The sequence below is a fragment of the Palaemon carinicauda genome, chromosome 11 (assembly GCF_036898095.1).
Source record: "Palaemon carinicauda isolate YSFRI2023 chromosome 11, ASM3689809v2, whole genome shotgun sequence".
NCBI lineage: Eukaryota > Metazoa > Arthropoda > Malacostraca > Decapoda > Palaemonidae > Palaemon > Palaemon carinicauda.
Genome location: NC_090735.1, coordinates 20,506,271 through 20,529,677, shown reverse-complemented (window position 1 = coordinate 20,529,677; position 23,407 = coordinate 20,506,271). Strand labels below are relative to the sequence as shown.

Below are 23,407 nucleotides of genomic sequence, written 5' to 3'. Positions count from 1 at the left end.
TTAGACGAAAGCAGTCATAACGAAGATTACTATTACATTCCTACACCTTATCACTTTATTCTAGCGATATTGTGGCGTACATAGCAGGATTTCTTTTCTATAAACTGAAGAAATCCTTGCGTTATGAAGCCTATTTAGATTGCTTAACTGCCCATCACAATAATGCAATGCCAAGGCTAATTCAGTTGAAAGATAAAGGAAAATTGATTCATCCCTCAGATGATGTTTTCCAAATCTGGCAAAGATGCGAAATATTATTTAGGAAATCAATATCCTCCAATGGAAATTTGGACATTAGCCTTGGCAGAAGAGAGTTGCCAAAACTTGTGTATGGAGTTCTAATATATTATACAGGCAAAACCATTTTCTCCAAAATTGGATTCCCCCAACCCCACTGTTGTTATAAATCTATGGCTATGGCTGTGGCTATTATCATCACAATAAAACTACCATCACTAGGGCTGTTGACATTCTCTCTTTTTGTCTGTTTTCCTTCTAGTTTTAGCGCCACTTCACACTCAATTGTCCGAGTAGTAGCAGTGGAAACACGTGCGTCAGAATATGGAGGAGCTCACTTACCACACATATTACCAATATCTGGATAGTGGAAAGTATCCTGATGGACTAAACAAAGAAGAAAAGCGTGATATTAGAAAAAAGTGCAATCCCTTTTGTGTTAAAGATGGATATCTAATGCATAAACGAAAAATAAATAATGAAGTGCAGTTACGTCAAGTGTTGATGAAAACGGACGTGAACCGAGTTATCAAAGCTTGTCATGAAGGCTTTGGTGGTGCACATATGGGAAAGGATAAGACCATTGGAAAAATTACTGCTAAGTATTATTTTAAGGGCATCAAAGAACTTGTTAGTGATTATGTTTTTAAATGTGACAAGTGCCAGAGAGCAAGTAATAAACCAGCAATGCAAGCTCCAGAGTTACATCCAGTTTATGTTCCTGAAAAAGTTTGGTCTCAGGTTGGAATGGACTTGATTGGACCCCTGCCCCAGACAGAGAGAGGACACTGTTATATTGTAGCAATGACAGACTACTTTACAAAATTTCCAGTTGCTTCACCTTTAAAACGCAAGTCTGCAGCAGAAGTTGCACAGTTCTTTTTAGATACCGTTTGTGACTTTGGCTGTATAGAAACCTTGATCACCGACCAAGGGAGAGAGTTTGTCAACGAACTGAATGATATCATCTGTGCCAAGTTACAGATAGATCACAGAATTGCTTCAGCCTATCATCCACAAACAAATGGATTGCAGGAGAGATTTAATCAAACACTTGAAAGAGCTCTTATCAAATGTGTTAATGAAAAGCAGAACGATTGGGATTTGCACATAAAAAGAATTCTGTTTGGATATCGTACTTCAGTCCATGCCAGCACTGGTGTTACTCCTTTCACTGCAATGTTTAGGAGAGACCCCGTGCTTCCAGTCTACCTAGATACTCAGTCATATGAAGCGGTAGGAACTAGAGTAACGACAGCAGAGACTATTAAAGAGCTGACAGAGAGAGTGTTGTCAGATAAAAAGGCAGCTGATGAAAAAATAGCAATGAATATTGCTAAAGCTCAAAACAGACAAAAGAAGAACTATGATGCAAGATATACATCTAATTGCAGTGGAATAGTTGAGGGCTCATTAGTACTATTAAAAAACAATAGAAATAATCACCGAATGGGAGGAAAACTAGAAGCAAAATACCTAGGTCCATATGAAGTTGTTTCTCTAGTAGGCAAAGGACGTGCAAAACTGAAAAACGTTGCAACGTATAAAGAACTAAAAAACTTGTACCACATAGTGAATTTGAAGGTCTACAAACAAAATGACACAAACAGTTTAAGGCAAGAAGATGACATCCATGGAGCAGAACCGTTCAACGCATCTGTGAAAGAGCATCAGCAATATCCTGAACAAAAGGGAATCCTACATATTCCAGCAGAGGAGAAAGTCATTTTACTCATGTTTGCAGATGAGAAAGCTGTCATAAGGGTGGAAGCAGAAGGAATACAAGTCACCGAAGATGAAATAGAGACAAGACCAGAGAAGCTTCCTGGCATGCTTGTCATGAAAAGACAAGCACTTGAATGTGTTTACAAATATATGGATGAAGATGCAATTACAACGCTTCATGCAACACTTAAGGCAAAGGAGGACGACATTCCTGGGGCATGGCTATGTCAAGAATGTACAAGAATTACGGCAGATGGATGTGAAGTGGTCGAGTGCGAGTCTTGTTATGAATGGTACCACACTGCCTGCCTTGGAATACAAAATTACAAGGCCTCATGGAGTTGTCTTAAATGTAATTCAATCCCACAATCAAAGAAAAAAAAGGATAAATTAATTAATACATCCCCAAAATTCCGTTATTTTTAGTTGCTTTTCAACCCTAGAATGCTACCCTTATTTTTCTTTGCCTGTATGCTACCTTGGGGTACAGATGTACCCTAGGGTAAAAAAAAAAAATGATAAATCAGTGATTTGTTTTGAGATGTGCCCTTCTGTACTTGAAAATTTCTCTTTCAGCTGACGAGGAACCATGCAATAAAACCCCAGAATTTACTCCCATCATATCCAGCAAGTAAAATAAACATAATGGCCAACAACGGATTTTTTTTTCGAGCACATGTACAATGTGTGGCATATCTGGTCAAAGCTGTCGACACCATCCTTGGTGAGGTGTAAAAGATAATAATCTCTGGTAACACAACAGAATTTCGTATCATCTCCTTTCTCATCCATAGTGCTTCTTACCATCAAGTGTACTTTTTATTTCGTGCTTGACAGTACGAAAGAAGAGTAAGGTTTTCACTATATCTACTGTACATATATATATATATATATATATATATATATATATATATATATATATATATATATATATATATATATATATATATATTCCTAATATTTTGTCAAACTTACCGTTGATTATTCAATTCATCAAAATAGTTTCTCTGGGTGGGGGAGAAATGGCCTAGGGGGGGGGAAAAATATCTTAGGGCTGAAATTCCCCCGGGGGTAATAACAGCCCGGGCTGCTTTTCCCCGGGGGGAAATCTGGCCTAGGCTAATTTTCCCGGGGGGAATTTCAGTCAGGGGGGAAAAATTTCCTGCTACACCGGGAAAGTTCGTCAGTGAAAATTACGTAATATTTTGTGTGAAATGATTAATATATCCCAAACTGATTAAATACCACATAATGTTGGTCAGAATTATATCGTTGCTCGTAATCTATAGATGTCCATTTACACAGATAGTGATTTTGAGTTTCATCCGTTCGTTTATTATTGTCCAGAGATTTCCTCTGTTGATAGGCAAGCCGTGGAGCTGTCTCTTTAAAGTGAGTGAAGAGATTAAACAAAAATCAATTTATTGACAATATTATGTAAGCATTAACAGCGAATGCATTAGCACATGCAATCCCGAAGTGGGTCTTCAACCAGAACCGTGAGTCTATGACCAAGGACACATTGATGACGAGTTGGTGATACGGTGAACTTGGTGAGTGTGACTATCAACTGTTCAATCGATTCTGGTTGTATACATTCTCATTTTGATAGAATATAAGTTGTTAAATGTACTTCGAAGGTTATTTTTATTGGAGATTGTGTTAATTGTTTATTTTCTACGAACAGAATAGATTTTTGTTTCTTGGGGAACAATTTATTTGTTGTTGCTGGTGTAAACTTTCTAAAAACTTGTCAAATCGATTTTCTTTATGGGGAAGTTGTTTATTTTGGCCTGAGATGCGATGAGATGAAGCCATTATTACGATTTACGGAAATTTTTTTAGAAGAAAGGCCAGTTGGAAAGCAAACACAGGGTTGAGTCTTAGGGCAAGCAAAGAGTACGGAAGTCTAAGCGGGATGTAGGTAAGGATGCGGCTCCTAGGTTAGGTTAGGTGGGAAACTTGAAATTTTACACCTGCTCTGTCCTCACGAACTACAAAGGCTCCCTGTTTTATATTAATTGGTATTACGCTATTATAATAACATTCGTTTTCCAGTATTGTTCATTGTTAATCTTAAGTCTATACGTAGAATTAGTTAGTGCCTTTAATGAATAGTATAGAACGTTTCACACTTTTGCAAATACATCGCGCGCGCGCGTGCTCGTGAGTGAGTGTGTTTTTTTTTCGTTTTTTTTTATCTGGTTGCTCTGTTTTACCTTATATTGATTTGAGGCACCCGAGAAGTATAGTGTTTGTCATGTAGCAATTATAATGTTTATAGAAAGATTAGGTATAATAGAACTATGTGGCTATTTATGCATAGGCTAATCACATTGAGCTTTTATGAAAGGATTAGATTACGCAAGAATTCATTGGAATAGTCGCAACTATTATTGAAGAAAATAGTCGTTTTGACAGTTTTTTAAACGTTTTTTCGGATAAACTTCGTAAAATGGACATATTTTTTTTTTTTTTATTCTGAGGGAATATTGGATTGTCAACAATATCCGCGGTATGTTATGCTTAGGGCAATCATGTTTTTACATAAAGCGTACCATTACAGTACATATATAACCATAACTATATAAATATATATATATATATATATATATATATATATATATATATATATATATATATATATGTATATATGTAGTATATATATGCATAAATATATATATGTATATATATATGTATATATATATATATATATATATATATATATATATATATATATATATATATATATAAGGCTAGAAGAAGCTCCTTAGCTATGATAAGCAGCTCATCTAGAAAGATACTCCAAAATGAAACCATTGTTCTCTACTCTTGGTTAGTGTCATAGCCTCTATACTATAATCTTCTGCTGTCTTGTGTTAGAGTTCTCTTGCTTGAGGGTAAATTTGGGTACGCTATTCTATCTGCTGCCTTATTTCCTTTCCTCACTAAGCTATTTTCTCTCTTGAATAACCCTCGTTCATAGAATCCTGCTTATCCATCTAGGGGTGTAGCTAAGCTAGTAATAATAATACAAGGAGTAGCCTTGTGTTATAGCAAGCAAAGTTGTTCCTCCAGTTAAGAAGTGTGATCATGCCTTGGTTTCATAAGAAATTAAGACTTAGCAGCCTATCCGTAATGCGTCATACTCTAGTAAGACATATACAAACTCTCAAGCAAACTGAAGTGGTATCTTGAGTGATTGTTTGCATTTCCAAAAGTAACAATGGTGTTAATTGGTTGAGCTTGTTCTTATCTAAAATGAAAATCTCGTCAACATAATTCTAAAGCATCATTTGCATTCAGGTCTAAGAGACTTTCTGATCCTTATCTGGCAATTGAATCGGTGGAACTTCAGAAGTTTTAAATTTGTTGTTTTTCTCTTGAACAAGTTTACATGAATCTCGTCTCATTGATTTCATTTTGGATATTTTATTTGTCATCTATAGTTTATTCGTTATATCTCCTTTTCCTTAGGAAGGGGTGCTTTCCGTGTTGGAGAGAGCCCTTGGGTTTGTACCATCTTGCTTTCCAACTAGGGTTGTTGCTTAGCTAATAATAATGATGATAATATTAGTAATATAACAACAATATCAAGGCTAGATTATTTTCATAACAACAATAACAAGTTCATTTGAATATTACAACAACAATATGGCTAGAGTAGTTCAACAACAGTAGGGCTAGATTGTTCCAAGAATAACAACAGCAGGACTGAATTAATCCAACAACAACATCAGGGCTATATTAATCCAACAACAACAACAGCAGGGCTGGATTATTCCAAGAATAACAACAGCAGGGCTATATTAATCCAACGATAGTAACAGCAGGGCTAGGTTAATCCAACAACAACATGGCTAGATTGATTCAACAATAAAAGCAGCATTGCTAGATTATTAAAGAGTAACAACAGCATTAATAGATTAATCTAACAACAAAAACATGGTTATATTAATCCAACAATAACAACAGCAGGGCTTGATTATTCCAAGATAACAACAGCAGGACTAGATTAAATCAACAACAACAGGGCAATATTAATCAAACTACAACAACAACAACAACAGGGCTAGATTATTCCAAGAGTAATAATGGCAGGACTAGATTAACCAAAAAACAACAACAACAGGGCTTTATTAATCCCAAATCAACAACAACAACAACAGCAGTGCTAGATTATTCCAAGAATAACAACAGCAGGGCTATATTAATCCAACGATAGTAACAGCAGGGCTAGGTTAATCCAACAACCACAAGAACAGGGCTACATTAATCCAACAACAACAGAATGGATAGATTAATAAAATAATAACAACAGCAGGGTTAGATTAATCCAAGAATAACAACAGCAGGGCTAAATAAATCCAAGGATAACAGGAGCATGGTTAAGCTAATCTAACAACAACAGGGATAGATTAATCCAACAAAAACAATATGGCCAGATTATTACACCAACAACAGTAGGGCTAAATTAATCAAACAACAACAACAGCAGGGCTAGATTAATCAAACAACAACAGCAGTAGGGCTAGATTAATCCAACAACAACAACATGGCTAGATTAATCCAACAAGACCAAATATATCCCAGCAACAACAACGGGGTTAATCCAAACAGGAGAAACACCGGGAGTATGATGAATGAAATTCAATTTACCTCTTAGTAAACTCTCCTTCGGCTGGCGACGTTGGAGCTCGACCCCTCGTCTTGGAAGGACAATGGAAACCTACGCTTCGATTCAACATCTTCCTTCTCCATAAGGTTAATTGCCTCCCTTCCTGGAACTATATAAATCTATCACCATCCTGCTATGCAACAGCCACATCGGCTTAAGTTGAATGAGAAAGGAATGCTAGTTATATGAAGGTTAGTGTACACGACCCGTAGAAAATCAAGGATAAATATTTTGATAGATATGCACGCACCCCCTTCTCACTAGGGTATGACTACACCTCTCCCCCCTACCCGAGGGATGGGGAGAGCTGAGCGTGCCCGGAAAGAAATATATATCTACATCTGGATTTTTATTATATTGGGAAGGTGTTTACATATGTGTTGAAGTGCAGAAAAAAAAAGTCTTCATAAATAGGTTAATGTGAATTTGAAATTAGAAATAAGTTACCCTTCGAGGTAATCACTTTTCAATATGGTAGTAAAAGCGAGATTATTTGTAATTTCTTATGTTTAGTGGCTACTTTCCACTTGATAAGGGTAGTAGAGACTATTTACCTATGGTATTCAGCTCTTCTATTAGAAGAATCCTCGAAAATCAAACCAATGTTCTCTAGTCTTGGGTAGTACCATGGTCTCTGTACCATGGTCTTCCACCGTTTTGTGCTAGCGTTCTCTTGCTTGAGGGGTACACTCAGGCGCACTATTTTATCATTTTTCTTATTTCCTTTCCTCACTGGGCTATTTTCCCTATTGGAGCTCTTGTCCATATAGCATCTTACTTATCCAACTAGAATTGCAGCTTGGCTAGTAATAATTATAATAATAATAATAATAATAATAATAATAATAATAATAATAATAATAATAATAATAATAATAGCTAAGAACTAAAGAGCAAAAATTGAATTTAGAATTCCAATTTTGCTGACGTTAAACTTTAGGAGAAGCCAATCAAATATTTCTTCAATACCCTTTCTTTATTGAATGGTCATAATGAAAAGTAACTCGATCAAGGATTTATTTATTCGTTTATAATACTCCACAATAATTACTTAGTTGTAAATATCTCTGAATGCAATGAATGCATTCCTTATCATATTACCCACATGTTGTTTCGTTCATCGTAAGTATTGTTTTTAAATGATAGGTATCGTATTGTTTTTAAGTGATAGGTATCGCATTGTTCGTAAGTGATAGGTATCGTAACAATGCGTTCCATTAATATCCCTGACTTGGAACGTTTAACCTCTCAATGTGGGAATTTTGTTACATACAAAATAGCAAATACATGGAACAGACTTCCAGCGGATGTAGTGAACAGTACCACGGTAAACGAACGCAAGAATAAGTTAGGCAAGAACATAGAAACTCTCTAACCGTTTAAACTACTTCGTTCTATAATAATATTTATTTATTACTAATATGTCATCAGCATAAGGTATCATATCAGTCCAAACTATTACTCTTTTGCCTTTTATTTTAAGAAACTTTGAAATTAATTACATCTAGGACTATCTCTTCGCTCGTAGATCAAACTCATTCCTGATACAGTTTCGTTAAAATTCGAATCATATCTAACAATTAAGTGAAGATAAAATAAACAGATGATAAATGTAGAAACTGACCTTACTTGGGTAATAAAATAAATAATTCAAGGTCGAGGATAGAATTGTCTTTAGGAACAAAGAAAAGTTGGAGAAAGCTTTGGTGTACCGCACGTGTATCACACACGCTCGTACACTGTAATGGTATTTCTGTTTTTTGTATAGTATTATTATTATTATTATTATTATTATTATTATTATTATTATTATTATTATTATTTTATCATTATTATAATTATTATTATTATTATTATTATTATTATTATTATTATTATTATTATTATTATTACTGATAACTTGTTTCTGGCTGTATCTGCTTGTATCAATCTGTTTGAGTTTTTGTGACCTTCAACTGTCACCTTTGTTATAAAAACTCGCTGTCTGCTGAAATAGAGTTAGTTACAATTACGTAGTCTCTCAGTTACCACCTAAGTAGTACATCTGCTCACTGGTAATGACTGCTGGAACGGATAATCTTCTGGCTTTACGTTCCCCAAAAACAAATTCTAGTCAGGTAAATGGGCGAGGTTCTGGGATCACTGAAATCCCTTGGAATTTGCCTCTCTTTTTTTTTTATAGGTATATGAAAAAACGACATGCTCCCTCAAACGCATACATGCATAGACATATATACTGTACATACATAATACACACACACACACCTATATATATATATGTATATATATATATATATATATATATATATATATATATATATATATATATATATATTGTTCTCCTGTTTGGTCTTCAGCTGCTGATTCTCATCTTAATTTGTTGGACAGAAACTTACGGTCTATTAAATTTCTTATTCCTGATCTAGATATTAATCTCTGGCACCGTCGTTCAATTAGTTCATTATGCATGTTGCATAAGATTTTTCATAACTCTGACCATCCTTTACATTCAGATCTCCCTGGACAATTCTATCCTGTTCGTAATACTAGGCAGGCAGTTAATTCTAATAGCCAGGCCTTCTCCATCACGAGACTCAATACTACGCAGTACTCTAGAAGTTTTATTCCAGCTGTTACCAAGTTGTGGAATGATCTTCCTAATCGGGTGGTTGAATCAGTAGAACTTCAAAAGTTCAAAGTTGGAGCAAATGCTTTTTTGTTGACCAGGCGGACATGAGTCTTTTTATAGTTTATTTATGACATATTTGTTTTTGATGCTGTTAATAGTTTATATATGACATGTCTGTTTTGACGTTGTTACTGTTTTTAGAATGATTTATTGTTAATTTGTTCTCTTCATTTATTTATTTCCTTATTTCCTTTCCTCACTGGGCTATTTTTCCCTGTTGGAGCCCCTGGGCTTATAGCATCTTGCTTTTCCAACTAGGGTTGTAGCTTGGATAGTAATAATAATAATAATAATAATAATATATATATAGATAGATAGATAGATAGATAGATAGATAGATAGGTGTGTGTGTGGTTCGTATATACTTGTTACACACATGCATATATTTATTATTGTTTGTGTGTATGTTTGTGTGTTTGTATGCGAGAGAGAGAGAGAGGAGAGAGAGAGAGAGAGAGAGAGAGAGAGAGAGAGAGAGAGAGAGAGAGAGAGAGAGAGAGAGAATTTAATTTTTCCATTTCCTGTGCCGTAATGTTTTTGATAATCGTATCACAATGACATCCTAATTCGTACATATTAAAATATTTACTTACATCATTTCAAGAGAAGAATTTCCTCTAAAAATATGCATCAAAATAGTTATGTTCACAAAGTTCACTAATTTTCACAAATTTTCAACAGCACAAATTTTGATCGAATAATTCAAGTTCAAAGTTAAGTGAAAACTTCGCCCATTGGCTCCCTCCAGTTCATCAAAAGGAAAGTTCCTACTTCTATACAAAACTTCATTTTCTAATCCCCAGAAACTGAAATGGGAAAATGGTGCGCTAACATTTCCCAATTTCCCAATTTTATGTCGGAAATCAAATTTCAAAGACCAAACAAAATATGGGGAAAGTTTTCGAAAAAAAAAAAAACTTTTTTGATTTCAGTTAGTTTTAAAAGTAACACTCGGTTTCATTTTCATTTTGAGGTGGATGTTAAAAAGTATGTACAGTTAATGGATTTTTTAAATTCAAGGACCTAATCAAATATGGTGAAAGTCTTTAAAAAGAGTTTTTGGTTTCAGTTAGTTTTTAAAGTAACAGTAACTTTCATTTTCATTTTGATGTTGATGTTAAGAAGTATTTACAGTAAATGGAATTTTAAGAAGGATTTAATATTTAGTGAAATTATTTGTCTGTGACTGGCTCGCGTGATCAGACAATTCCCTATTATTATTATTATTATTATTATTATTTATTATTATTATTATTATTATTATTATTATTATTATTATTATTATTGTTATTATTATTATTATTATTATTATTATTATTATTATTATTATTATTATTATTATTATTATTACTGATAACTTGTTTCTGGCTGTATCTGCTTGTATCAATCTGTTTGAGTTTTTGTGACCTTCAACTGTCACCTTTGTTATAAAAACTCGCTGTCTGCTGAAATAGAGTTAGTTACAATTACGTAGTCTCTCAGTTACCACCTAAGTAGTACATCTGCTCACTGGTAATGACTGCTGGAACGGATAATCTTCTGGCTTTACGTTCCCCAAAAACAAATTCTAGTCAGGTAAATGGGCGAGGTTCTGGGATCACTGAAATCCCTTGGAATTTGCCTCTCTTTTTTTTTATAGGTATATGAAAAAACGACATGCTCCCTCAAACGCATACATGCATAGACATATATACTGTACATACATAATACACACACACACACCTATATATATATATATATATATATATATATATATATATATATATATATATATATATATATATATATATATAGATAGATAGATAGATAGATAGATAGGTGTGTGTGTGGTTCGTATATACTTGTTACACACATGCATATATTTATTATTGTTTGTGTGTATGTTTGTGTGTTTGTATGCGAGAGAGAGAGAGAGAGAGAGAGAGAGAGAGAGAGAGAGAGAGAGAGAGAGAGAATTTAATTTTTCCATTTCCTGTGCCGTAATGTTTTTGATAATCGTATCACAATGACATCCTAATTCGTACATATTAAAATATTTACTTACATCATTTCAAGAGAAGAATTTCCTCTAAAAATATGCATCAAAATAGTTATGTTCACAAAGTTCACTAATTTTCACAAATTTTCAACAGCACAAATTTTGATCGAATAATTCAAGTTCAAAGTTAAGTGAAAACTTCGCCCATTGGCTCCCTCCAGTTCATCAAAAGGAAAGTTCCTACTTCTATACAAAACTTCATTTTCTAATCCCCAGAAACTGAAATGGGAAAATGGTGCGCTAACATTTCCCAATTTCCCAATTTTATGTCGGAAATCAAATTTCAAAGACCAAACAAAATATGGGGAAAGTTTTCGAAAAAAAAAAAAAACTTTTTTGATTTCAGTTAGTTTTAAAAGTAACACTCGGTTTCATTTTCATTTTGAGGTGGATGTTAAAAAGTATGTACAGTTAATGGATTTTTTAAATTCAAGGACCTAATCAAATATGGTGAAAGTCTTTAAAAAGAGTTTTTGGTTTCAGTTAGTTTTTAAAGTAACAGTAACTTTCATTTTCATTTTGATGTTGATGTTAAGAAGTATTTACAGTAAATGGAATTTTAAGAAGGATTTAATATTTAGTGAAATTATTTGTCTGTGACTGGCTCGCGTGATCAGACAATTCCCTATTATTATTATTATTATTATTATTATTTATTATTATTATTATTATTATTATTATTATTATTATTATTATTATTGTTATTATTATTATTATTATTATTATTATTATTATTATTATTATTATTATTATTACTGATAACTTGTTTCTGGCTGTATCTGCTTGTATCAATCTGTTTGAGTTTTTGTGACCTTCAACTGTCACCTTTGTTATAAAAACTCGCTGTCTGCTGAAATAGAGTTAGTTACAATTACGTAGTCTCTCAGTTACCACCTAAGTAGTACATCTGCTCACTGGTAATGACTGCTGGAACGGATAATCTTCTGGCTTTACGTTCCCCAAAAACAAATTCTAGTCAGGTAAATGGGCGAGGTTCTGGGATCACTGAAATCCCTTGGAATTTGCCTCTCTTTTTTTTTTATAGGTATATGAAAAAACGACATGCTCCCTCAAACGCATACATGCATAGACATATATACTGTACATACATAATACACACACACACACCTATATATATATATATATATATATATATATATATATATATATATATATATATATATATATATATATATAGATAGATAGATAGATAGATAGATAGGTGTGTGTGTGGTTCGTATATACTTGTTACACACATGCATATATTTATTATTGTTTGTGTGTATGTTTGTGTGTTTGTATGCGAGAGAGAGAGAGAGAGAGAGAGAGAGAGAGAGAGAGAGAGAGAGAGAGAGAGAGAATTTAATTTTTCCATTTCCTGTGCCGTAATGTTTTTGATAATCGTATCACAATGACATCCTAATTCGTACATATTAAAATATTTACTTACATCATTTCAAGAGAAGAATTTCCTCTAAAAATATGCATCAAAATAGTTATGTTCACAAAGTTCACTAATTTTCACAAATTTTCAACAGCACAAATTTTGATCGAATAATTCAAGTTCAAAGTTAAGTGAAAACTTCGCCCATTGGCTCCCTCCAGTTCATCAAAAGGAAAGTTCCTACTTCTATACAAAACTTCATTTTCTAATCCCCAGAAACTGAAATGGGAAAATGGTGCGCTAACATTTCCCAATTTCCCAATTTTATGTCGGAAATCAAATTTCAAAGACCAAACAAAATATGGGGAAAGTTTTCGAAAAAAAAAAAAAACTTTTTTGATTTCAGTTAGTTTTAAAAGTAACACTCGGTTTCATTTTCATTTTGAGGTGGATGTTAAAAAGTATGTACAGTTAATGGATTTTTTAAATTCAAGGACCTAATCAAATATGGTGAAAGTCTTTAAAAAGAGTTTTTGGTTTCAGTTAGTTTTTAAAGTAACAGTAACTTTCATTTTCATTTTGATGTTGATGTTAAGAAGTATTTACAGTAAATGGAATTTTAAGAAGGATTTAATATTTAGTGAAATTATTTGTCTGTGACTGGCTCGCGTGATCAGACAATTCCCTATTATTATTATTATTATTATTATTATTATTATTATTATTATTATTATTATTATTATTGTTGTTGTTGTTGTTATTATTATTATTATTATTATTATTATTATTATTATTATTATTATTATTATTATTATTATTATTATTATTATTATTATTATAAGTTACAACCCTAGTTGGAAAAGCAGGATGCTGTAACCCCAAGTGTTCCAACAGGGAAAAAATAGCCCAGTGGGGAAAGGAAATAAGAAAATAAATAAACTACAAGAGAAGTAATGAACTATCTTAAAAGAAATATTTCAAAAACTATGCTAAACTTAAGACCATAGCAAGAAAAATATGTACATTTATATGAATAAAATTGTGGTCAAACAAAACTTTACATTATTCTTACTAATGCTTATCTTTCCTAGCTATTACATTCCATGGTTAGCTAGCTAACTGCCCTCATTCTTCTCTATCCCATCTTCCATGTCGGATAAAAGAACTATATTATGTATATGAAATACGATCATCCTAGAATACAAAACAATAGCCGCAAACAAAGTCTCTCTCTCTCTCTCTCTCTCTCTCTCTCTCTCTCTCTCTCTCTCTCTCTCTCTCTATTGCCTCCGGATCACAAATCTCTCAGGAGTCCAAATAGGATGATTTTAGTTATTAAAGCATCAACCGGAAAAGAAAATATCCGAATTTCGTCTTTATGTGAATAATGCTGAAATATTCAGATATTAAAATCCCGTATATCTTATGGCTTCATACTTATATGAAACTAATGAAATTGCATTTCCCCTTCATACGCGATATTATAGATCATTTGGAATAACACTCATTCCATTTTCCATACCTCCAGACTAGTTTTATGTTGTTATTATTATTATTATTATTATTATTATTATTTGCTAAGCTACAACCCTAGTTGGAAAAGCAAGATGCTATAAACCCAGGGGCTCCAACAGGGAAAATAGCTCAGCGAGGAAAGGAAAAAAGGAAAAAAAAATATTTTAAGAAGAGCAACAATATTGAAATAAATATCACTTTACCAGGTAAAGATAAAGTTTAGTCATATCAACAACCTCTCGATAGAAATACATTCTTTGTTTATCGTGCAATTTGTTTTATGGCACGTTTCAAAACCCACTTTATTAAGGCTACTTATCACATCACAGAAAGATTGTTGGAAATCTCTAGTCGGAAGCTAAATTTGAATGGCTCATGTTAAGGTCATTCAACGCATATGTTAAGAGATTGAAGCTACACATGTTTTAATAATTTCCTAGAAAATAGTTTAGTTTTGTGTATATTTAGCGAGTATCAGGTGTATATTAGTTATGACTATCTGGCGAGAATCAGGCGAATATTAGTTATGTGAATATTTCGCGAGTATCAGGTGTATATTACTTTTGTGATTAGCGAGAATCAGGTTTATATTAGTTTTGTGAATATTTACCGAGAATCAGATGTTTTTTAGTTTTTTAAATATTTAGCGAGAATCAGGTGTTTATTAGTTTTGTGTATATTTAACGAGGATCAAGTGTATGCTACTTTTGTGAATAATTAGCGAGAAACAGGTGTATGTCAGTTTTGTGTATATTTTGCGAAAATCAGGTGTATATTAGTTTTGTGTGTATCTAGCGAGAATCAGGTGAATATTAGTTTTGTGTTTATTTAGCGATTATCAGGTATAGGCCAATATTAGTTTTGTTAATATTCAGGGAGAATCAGGTGTATATTAGACTTGTGAATATTTAACGAGAATCGAGTGTGTATTAGATTTGTGAATATTTAACGAGAATCAGGTGTGTAGAAGTTTTGTGTATATTTTGCAGAATTATGGAGTATTCCACATTTATTTAAGACTTATGTTATCTCCTTTTTCATATTCATCCATTTGAGTCTCTCTACCTGTGGCTCAATTAAAACTTTAGCTCGCTGATAAAGTTACTTGTTTGTTCAGTTAAATGTTTTTTTTTCAATTTATTTAGTTTGCTAAGTGGGGGGGGGGGGGGCCCGTGGACAGGCTTTACTTCAAGTCAAAATATATTTCTGGAGTCAGTATTAAATAAACATGCGGAAATGGTAAATCTACAAAGCAAAAGTTAATTTTCATAAAAAAAAAAAATCCGAATTAATTCTAGTTCAGTATTCATCATCATCATCAACATCTACATCTATTAACGTAAAGGGCCTCGGTCAGATTTAGCCAGTCGTCTGCATCTTGAGCTCTTAAATCAATATATCGCCATTCATCATTATCTACTTCACGCTTGATAGTCCTCAGCTATGTAGGCCTGGGTCTTCCAACTCTTTTAGTGCCTTGTGGAGCTCAGATGAAAGTTACCTATCATTGAAAATTGATTTTGTCTTAACATTAGAATTGTAAGAAAGCCTTTATGATACAAGCTCTTTATTAAATTCCAGTAACATACATTCCTATTCAGGGAGCTATGACAGGATAACGCTAACAGATAGATTTTATAATATTTACCTTTGCATTTACTTATATAATTTCTGTCTTGAACTCGTGATATAGATTTCCCTTTTAAAAGGGGTATGTTTCTACATAAATATAATTGCAGGTTGTCCGTCAATTTTCCTTCGATGGAAAGAGGAGAGAAGAGAAGAGAATTTTTCTTTTTTTTTCAGAAATCCCTTTTCTTTTTCCTTAAACGTGAAGGCTTCCAAGAGTCTTCAAGAGCTGTTGCTAGGCAGACAAACAGACTTTTCTTTATAAGCAAAATTGATGTAAACAATTCCCAACAACTGATGCTTTCAGAGAGAGAGAGAGAGAGAGAGAGAGAGAGAGAGAGAGAGAGAGAGAGAGAGAGAGAGAGAGAGTAAATCCTGAGTGAAGTCAGGTGTGGAGAAAAGGAAGAAGTCAGACAAACAGACAGACACTTTTCTTTTCAAGCAATATTATTGTAAACAATTCCCAACGAGAGAGAGAGAGAGAGAGAGAGAGAGAGAGAGAGAGAGAGAGAGAGAGAGAGAGAGAGAGAGAGACTGTGTGTGGAAATTCCTACTCGAGTCAGTTGGAGAGAAAAGGAAACAGCCAGACATATAGATAGACAGAGATAACCAACAATAGAAAATATTGATGACTGGATAATAATTGTTCCTCCCATTCACACGAGAGACTCCCAAAGAAAGAAGTGTTCATTGAATTCCCTCCTTTGTTAGGACTCGTTCCTTCTCTTGTTTACCCCTTGAATGGGAAGTGTACGAGTTGCTCCTTCACTATGAAGAAGAATCCGATGCTTTATTCAGCTTCTGTTATCTCCTTTAGTCATCATTTATTTTCATAGGTTCCTACTTACTCCCTTTCTTACTCTTTCCCATTGTTCTCTCTATACTTTTCATTCACCGTTTCTTCACACCGCAGAGAACGTCGTTACGTTTTAGTTGTTATTTTCTTTGTTTGTTTGAGTAACAATCTTCAAAATATATCTGTCGGTTATTGATGGATATTTACATTGTTTGTTTATTTATGTGCATAACCCATCGTTACCGTTTATAGATTTGTTAAAATTGCAAAATTTGTTCTTATTTGTTTCGCATTATTGTCATAGGAAAGAAAAATGTCTGTTAGCATTTTAAGTTTCCTGGTAATTTTATCTAATCATTGCCATAGAAAAGACGTAAGTTTGCTGGTAATTCTATCTAATCGTTACTATAGAAAAGTCGTAAGTTTACTGGTAATTTTATCTAATCATTGCCATAGAAAAGACGTAAGTTTGCTGGTAATTCTATCTAATCGTTACTATAGAAAAGTCGTAAGTTTGCTGGTAATTTTATCTAATCATTGCCATAGAAAAGTCGTAAGTTTGCTGGTAATTCTATCTAATCGTTACTATAGAAAAGTCGTAAGTTTACTGGTAATTTTATCTAATCATTGCCATAGAAAAGACGTAAGTTTGCTGGTAATTCTATCTACTCGTTACTATAGAAAAGTCGTAAGTTTGCTGGTAATTTGATCTAATCATTGCCATCGAAAAGACGTAAGTTTGCTGGTAATTCTATCTAATCGTTACTATAGAAAAGTCGTAAGTTTGCTGGTAATTTTATCTAATCATTGCCATAGAAAAGACGTAAGTTTGCTGGTAATTCTATCTAATCGTTACTATAGAAAAGTCGTAAGTTTACTGGTAATTTTTTCTAATCGTTCCCATAGAAGAGTCTTAAGTTTCCTGGTAAATTTTATTTAATCGTTTGCCATAGAAAAGTCGTGAGTTTCCTGGTAAATTTTATCTAATCGTTGCTATAGAAAAGTCGTAAGTTTCCTGGTAAATTTTATCTAATTGTTGCCATAGAAAAGGTGTAAGTTTCCTGGTAATTTTATCTTATCGTTGCCATAGAAAAGTCGTAAATTTCGTGGTAAATTGTATATAATCTTTGCCATAGAAAAGTCCTAAGTTTCTTGGTAAATTGTATCTAATCGTTGCCGTAGAAAAGTCGTAAATTTCCTGGTAAAATGTATCTAATTTTTGCCATAGGAAAGTCGTAAGTTTCCTGGTAAATTTTATCTAATCGTTGCCATAGAAAATTCGTAAGTTTCCTGGTAAATTTTATCTAATCGTTGCCATAGAAAAGTCGTAAGTTTCTTGGTATATTTTATCGAATCGTTGCCATAGAAAAGTCGTAAGTTTACTGGTAAATTGTATCTAATCGTTGCCATAGAAAAGTCGTAAGTTTCCTGGTAAATTGTATCTAATTTTTGCCATAGGAAAGTCGTAAGTTTCCTGGTAACTTTAACTAATCGTTACCATGAAAAGGTATTAGTTTTTAACATTTTCATCTAATCGTTGCAACAGAGAGGTCATAAGATGGCATGTATTGTTGCCTAATGGTTGCCATAGAGAAGTGTAAGGTTTTTGTGTCTATCTTATGGCTACCTTAGAGATAGAAAGTGGTTTGCCTTTATGTTTATCTAATTAGGGTTGTGGTGGCTGATGTGGTAAAGTCCTTCACTGTTGATCGCCAGACTGAGGTAGAGTCCCACTCAAACTCCTTAGGTCTTTTGGTTGCTGCAATCTCACCATCCTTGTAAGCTAAGGATATGGGGTTTGGGGGAGCCTATAGGTCTACCTGCTGAGTCATCAGCAACCTTTGTCTGGCCCTCATTGGTTCCAGCTTGGGTGGAGAAGGGGCTTGGGAACTGATCATAATATGTATAGATAGGCATTCTCTAGGACATTGTCCTGCTTGATAGGCTATGTCACTGCCCCTTGCCTCTGCTATTCATGTGTGGCCTTTAAACCTTTTGAATTGTATCCATAGAGAGGAAGATCTTATCGTTGCCACAGACACCTGGTTTTCCTGGTATTTTTATCTCGGCGTTGTCACGGAGATGGGAGAAGTTAATTCCACTTTTTTTCTAATCTTCACCATAGCAAGACAGGATTCCCGTTCCATTCTTTAGTATATCATTACTGTAATAAGATTATTCTTTAGTTCGTGTCCTTATCTATTCGTTACCATTGTACAGTAAGATGTCTGTCCTAATTCTTATCTTACAGACAGCTCGATAAGATGGAAAGTTTGTATTAGAAATCTTACATAAGATAATTAAATCAATTATACAAAATTATAGTATAAGTTTCCTTATGGAAATATTTATATTGAGTATAAAGAATTTCTTGAAATTATTAGTATTTATTCAGATCTTGATCAGTAATTCAATCCTATAAATAGAAATGTGGCTTCTATATGCTCTGTGTTTATTTTAATCAACTCTTGGAAGAAATTAAAATTTGATAAAAAAAGAAAAAAAATCATCTATATTGCTACTCAAAAATCTAAAAAATATTTACTCCACTTCAGCAAACTTTATCGGGATATATAATCATGTTACAGATACTTTCATAAGAAAACCTTTTAATGAACAACAACAACAACAACAATAATAATAATAATTAAAATAAAGATGATAATAATTCTTCATTATTTTATTCAAAAGTTATGATATTTCAGGAGGTATTCAATTCTATTCAATATATAATTTGGTTTAGATGCAAGAAATAACGGAGAAGACAACCCATTGCCAGATTCAAAAAGTAAAGTAATAGCCCAGCAGCATAGTAAGAAATATGAAACCAATTGTTCAAATTGTTCTAAAAGCACCAAAATTGGCACACATGTGGATTAATACATTCTGAACAATTTTGGATATGGAGGCATTCAAGATTCTCCCCGTAGCACATTTGGCGGCCATTTTTCAAAATGGCCGCTATTTACCGTTAGCGTCATTGAATATGTACCATAATTTGTCTTTTTGTGGATGCTAAAGGTGATAAGTGTGCTAGAGGTGATAAGTATTGTACAATTACACATACTTCTGTGCTTACCAAATAATTTGGCTACCATTTCACAAGAAAATGAATTTTACTTTGCAGCGGCAGCGTTGGTGGCAGTGACGGCGGCTGCAGTAATAGTATAGTGTTGATAGTCATGGTGCTTGTAGTAGTAACTTGTGGTAACATGGTGGTGTTTTGTGTCTTTGCAGGTGAGGCAGCAGCAGCACCACCTGACATCAGAGACTCGTTGTTCCAGACTGCAGCCATGGCAAAGAAGTTCCAACTGGTCGATACTTTTGAGCAACGTACTCCCACAACACCTCCTGAGACAAACTGGAAGCTGTGTCTTGTATGTCAAGAGGAGACAACAGAGTCACTTGTCTGCCCAGTACTGTCTAAACGCCGAGACCCTGGGAGTGGATACACGACAATGGCTGCAAACTTGGTCAAATTTGATGAACTCGGAGAACTGCCAAGAACTGTTCAGTTACAGAGACTAGATGAAGGACAAGGTGTTGAGGCGACAATGGTTGCCCACCAGGCCAAGTGGCATAAAACATGTATGCTCAAATACAATAACACAATGCTACGAAGAGCAGAGAAGAGACGCATCGCAAGCAGCTCAGCATTTGATAGTACTGACAATGTCCAGGCCAAGCGCGCCAGAACACACTCTTCAGAAGCCACTACCAGCGGCACCTCCTGCTTTTTCTGTGGAAAGTCTGGCACAGAGACCCTACATGAAGTAACAACCTTCCAGGTGGACACACGCGTACGGAAGTGTGCAGCGCAAGTTGGGGACAATGAACTCATAGCCAGGCTCAGCATGGGTGATATGGTGGCTCTGGAGGCCAAGTACCATTCCAAGTGTTTGTTGGCTCTTTACTATCGTGCAAAGACCACTGTAGAAGCCGAGCAGAAAACTGACCATGAAGGTGTAATGTCAAGAATCGTACTGGCTGAACTGGTCCTGTATATCGAGGAAACCCACCTAGAAGAGGGCACCACCCCAGTCTTCAGACTCGCAGAACTTGTAAAGCTATACACAACAAGAATGGAACAGCTCGGGGTTGTTTTGTGCCAGAAAGTTAATAGCACAAGGCTGAAAGAGCGCCTGTTAGCCCAGATACCAGGCCTGAGATCCCACAGCAAAGGCCGAGATGTTTTACTAGCGTTTGATGAAGACATTGGTGAAGCGCTAGGCAAAGCCTGCGAGCAAGACTGTGACACTGAGGCAGTTCACCTTGCGCGTGCTGCACAGATAGTTCGTCGATATATGTTTGAAGACACTTACCAATTCCGTGGATCATTCCCGGGCGGCTGTCAGGAGGACTCTGTGCCAAACGTACTAGTTGCAATGGTAAATATGGTGCTGGATGGCCCCACCATCAAGAATCAAAGCCATTCCTCTTCAACACAAGCAGCTCTTTCCATTGCGCAGCTTCTCAAGTTCAACAGTGTCAAGCAAAGTCGGAAGCAGGGAGCAACCAAGACACAGGAGCCTCCAGCTGTCAGACACAGTACGTCTCAAGAAACTCCTCTTCCAACCTATGTTGGGCTGATGCTGTATGCTGAAACACGCAAGAGAGGACTTGTGGACAAGCTCTTCTCTCTGGGCCTAAGCATCTCATATGACAGAGTCCTACGTCTTTCTGCCCAGATGGGAAACAGCGTGTGTCAGCTGTACCGCATAGAGGAAGTGGTCTGCCCGCCTACCCTGCGTAGCAATGTGTTCACAACTGCGGCTGTGGACAACATTGACCACAACCCAAGTGCCACCACAGCCAAGAATTCATTCCATGGAACAGGAATCTCGCTTTTTCAACACCCAACGTGTGCAGATGAGGGAGTGGATCGTAGCATTGCTCTCACTGGGCGTGATACTGGATCAAAGACGGTTGAGCCTCTACCAGAATATTACACGGATGTACGTCCTGTTGCTTCTTCTGTCAAAGGGCAAATGATCCCAGCTACTTCTGTGACCTCTCTTAGACGCCACAACTGTGAGCAGCACATAGAAGATGAGTATATGTGGCTGGAGAACACGAGAAGTGTTCTCAAAGATGATGTTGAGGCCTGTGAAAACACATCATGGGCTGCATACCATGCAAGGCACCAAGATCCAAAGCAACCAGTCATCACACCAACGTCCCTGCTTCCCTTGTTCCAGGAGAGTGCTCACACTGTGGCAATGATCAGACACTCTATTGATGTAGTCAGGAGTGCAGTTAAACATCTCAACCCAGGCCAAACTCCAGTTCTGACTTGCGACCAGCCACTATTCACTCTAGCAAAACAGATCCAGTGGAAGTGGCCAAACACATATGGAGAAGACCAACTGGTGGTGATGTTTGGGGGGTTGCATATTGAGATGACGGCACTGAAGACCCTGGGTGACTGGTTGCAGGGAAGTGGGTGGACCCAAGCACTGGTACAAGCAGAGATCACAACTGAAGGAATAGCAGACTCATTTCTTCGAGCAGCTCACGTCACACGCACCAGAAGAGCACACCAAGTCACAGCGGCTGCGTTGTATAATCTCCAACGGCGTGCCTATGACAAGTACAGCACCACCAATACAGAAGATGATGAGCACCCTGAAAGCTTCGAAGACTGGTGCAGTCAGAGAGAACAGAGTTATCCGCAGTTTCAGTACTGGTCAACAGTCTTGGCACTGGAGCTGTCCACTCTGATCTATGTGCGATCTCTGAGAGAAGCATGTACGTGGGTGCTCTGACAGAACTGGCTCCATGGTTCTTCGCACTAGACCACACGAACTATGCCCAATGGATACCAGTGCATCTACGGGACATGGCAGAACTGGCAAACAAACATCCAGACGTCTTCACAGAGTTTAGCAAGGGACACTTCACAGTCCAGAAGACCAAGAGGATCTTTTCAGCAATCCCTCTTGACCAAGGACATGAGCAGAACAACGCGTATGTCAAGGGTGATGGAGGAGCCATCGGCCTCACAGACAATCCAACTGCACTGAGGCGCTGGATGGTTGCCGGACCGGAGGTTGCTAGAGTGATTGTGGAATTTGACGACTTCAATCTGCATCCACACGATCAAGAGGAGACACGTCGGACATGGGAAGAAATCTGCCTGGGCAACATGGAACACGCTGCCAGAACTCACTGATGCCCTGCTGAGTCTGGCAAATGCACCCACAAGCATCCAAGAGGATACAATGCATGTCATCGAGAGGTTTGTCATACTCCTGTATGACCGCACAAGCAAATGCAAGGACGTCAACAAGGCGAGAAAGCAGCTCTTTGCAAAGACGAACTCTGTTCAGAACATCCCGCCAACCTACGCTGCTCTGGAGCAGCATGTGAAGAGATATGCCCTTCAGGGTGGTCATGTCTGGGGCCAGGCATTGGTACCAACGCCCGTGCTCCCTCCACCAACAGACTGGGGCTGGCATCGGAGTGATGATGGGCTCTACACACCACTCTGGACCACACTCCCTGAGGCATCCAAGGCCTGCTATGAGCTGGTGTCTTGCGGATGCAAGAAAGGCTGCAAAAACCGCTGCAAGTGCAAGAACGCTTCACTGCAATGCACTGGTCTATGTTTCTGTGAAGGCGAATGCCAGTAGATTGGGACAGAAAACTTGCTAACCAACATTATGATCTGTAGACATTCATAATTCTGGTGACCAGATTTGAAAAGTTCGGAATCA

General features: G+C 35.8%; 1 protein-coding gene across 1 annotated transcript in view; it reads right to left on the bottom strand.

Moving 5' to 3' along the window:
- Positions 1 to 3,180: 3,180 nt before the first annotated feature.
- LOC137649188 (flagellar attachment zone protein 1-like) overlaps positions 3,181 to 23,407 on the bottom strand; it is a 34,226-nt gene continuing 13,999 nt past the window's right edge. Inside the window, exon 2 of the mRNA XM_068382176.1 lies at positions 3,181 to 3,347. Coding sequence (XP_068238277.1) covers positions 3,181 to 3,347 — 167 coding nt within the window. The remainder of the gene's footprint in view (positions 3,348 to 23,407) is intronic.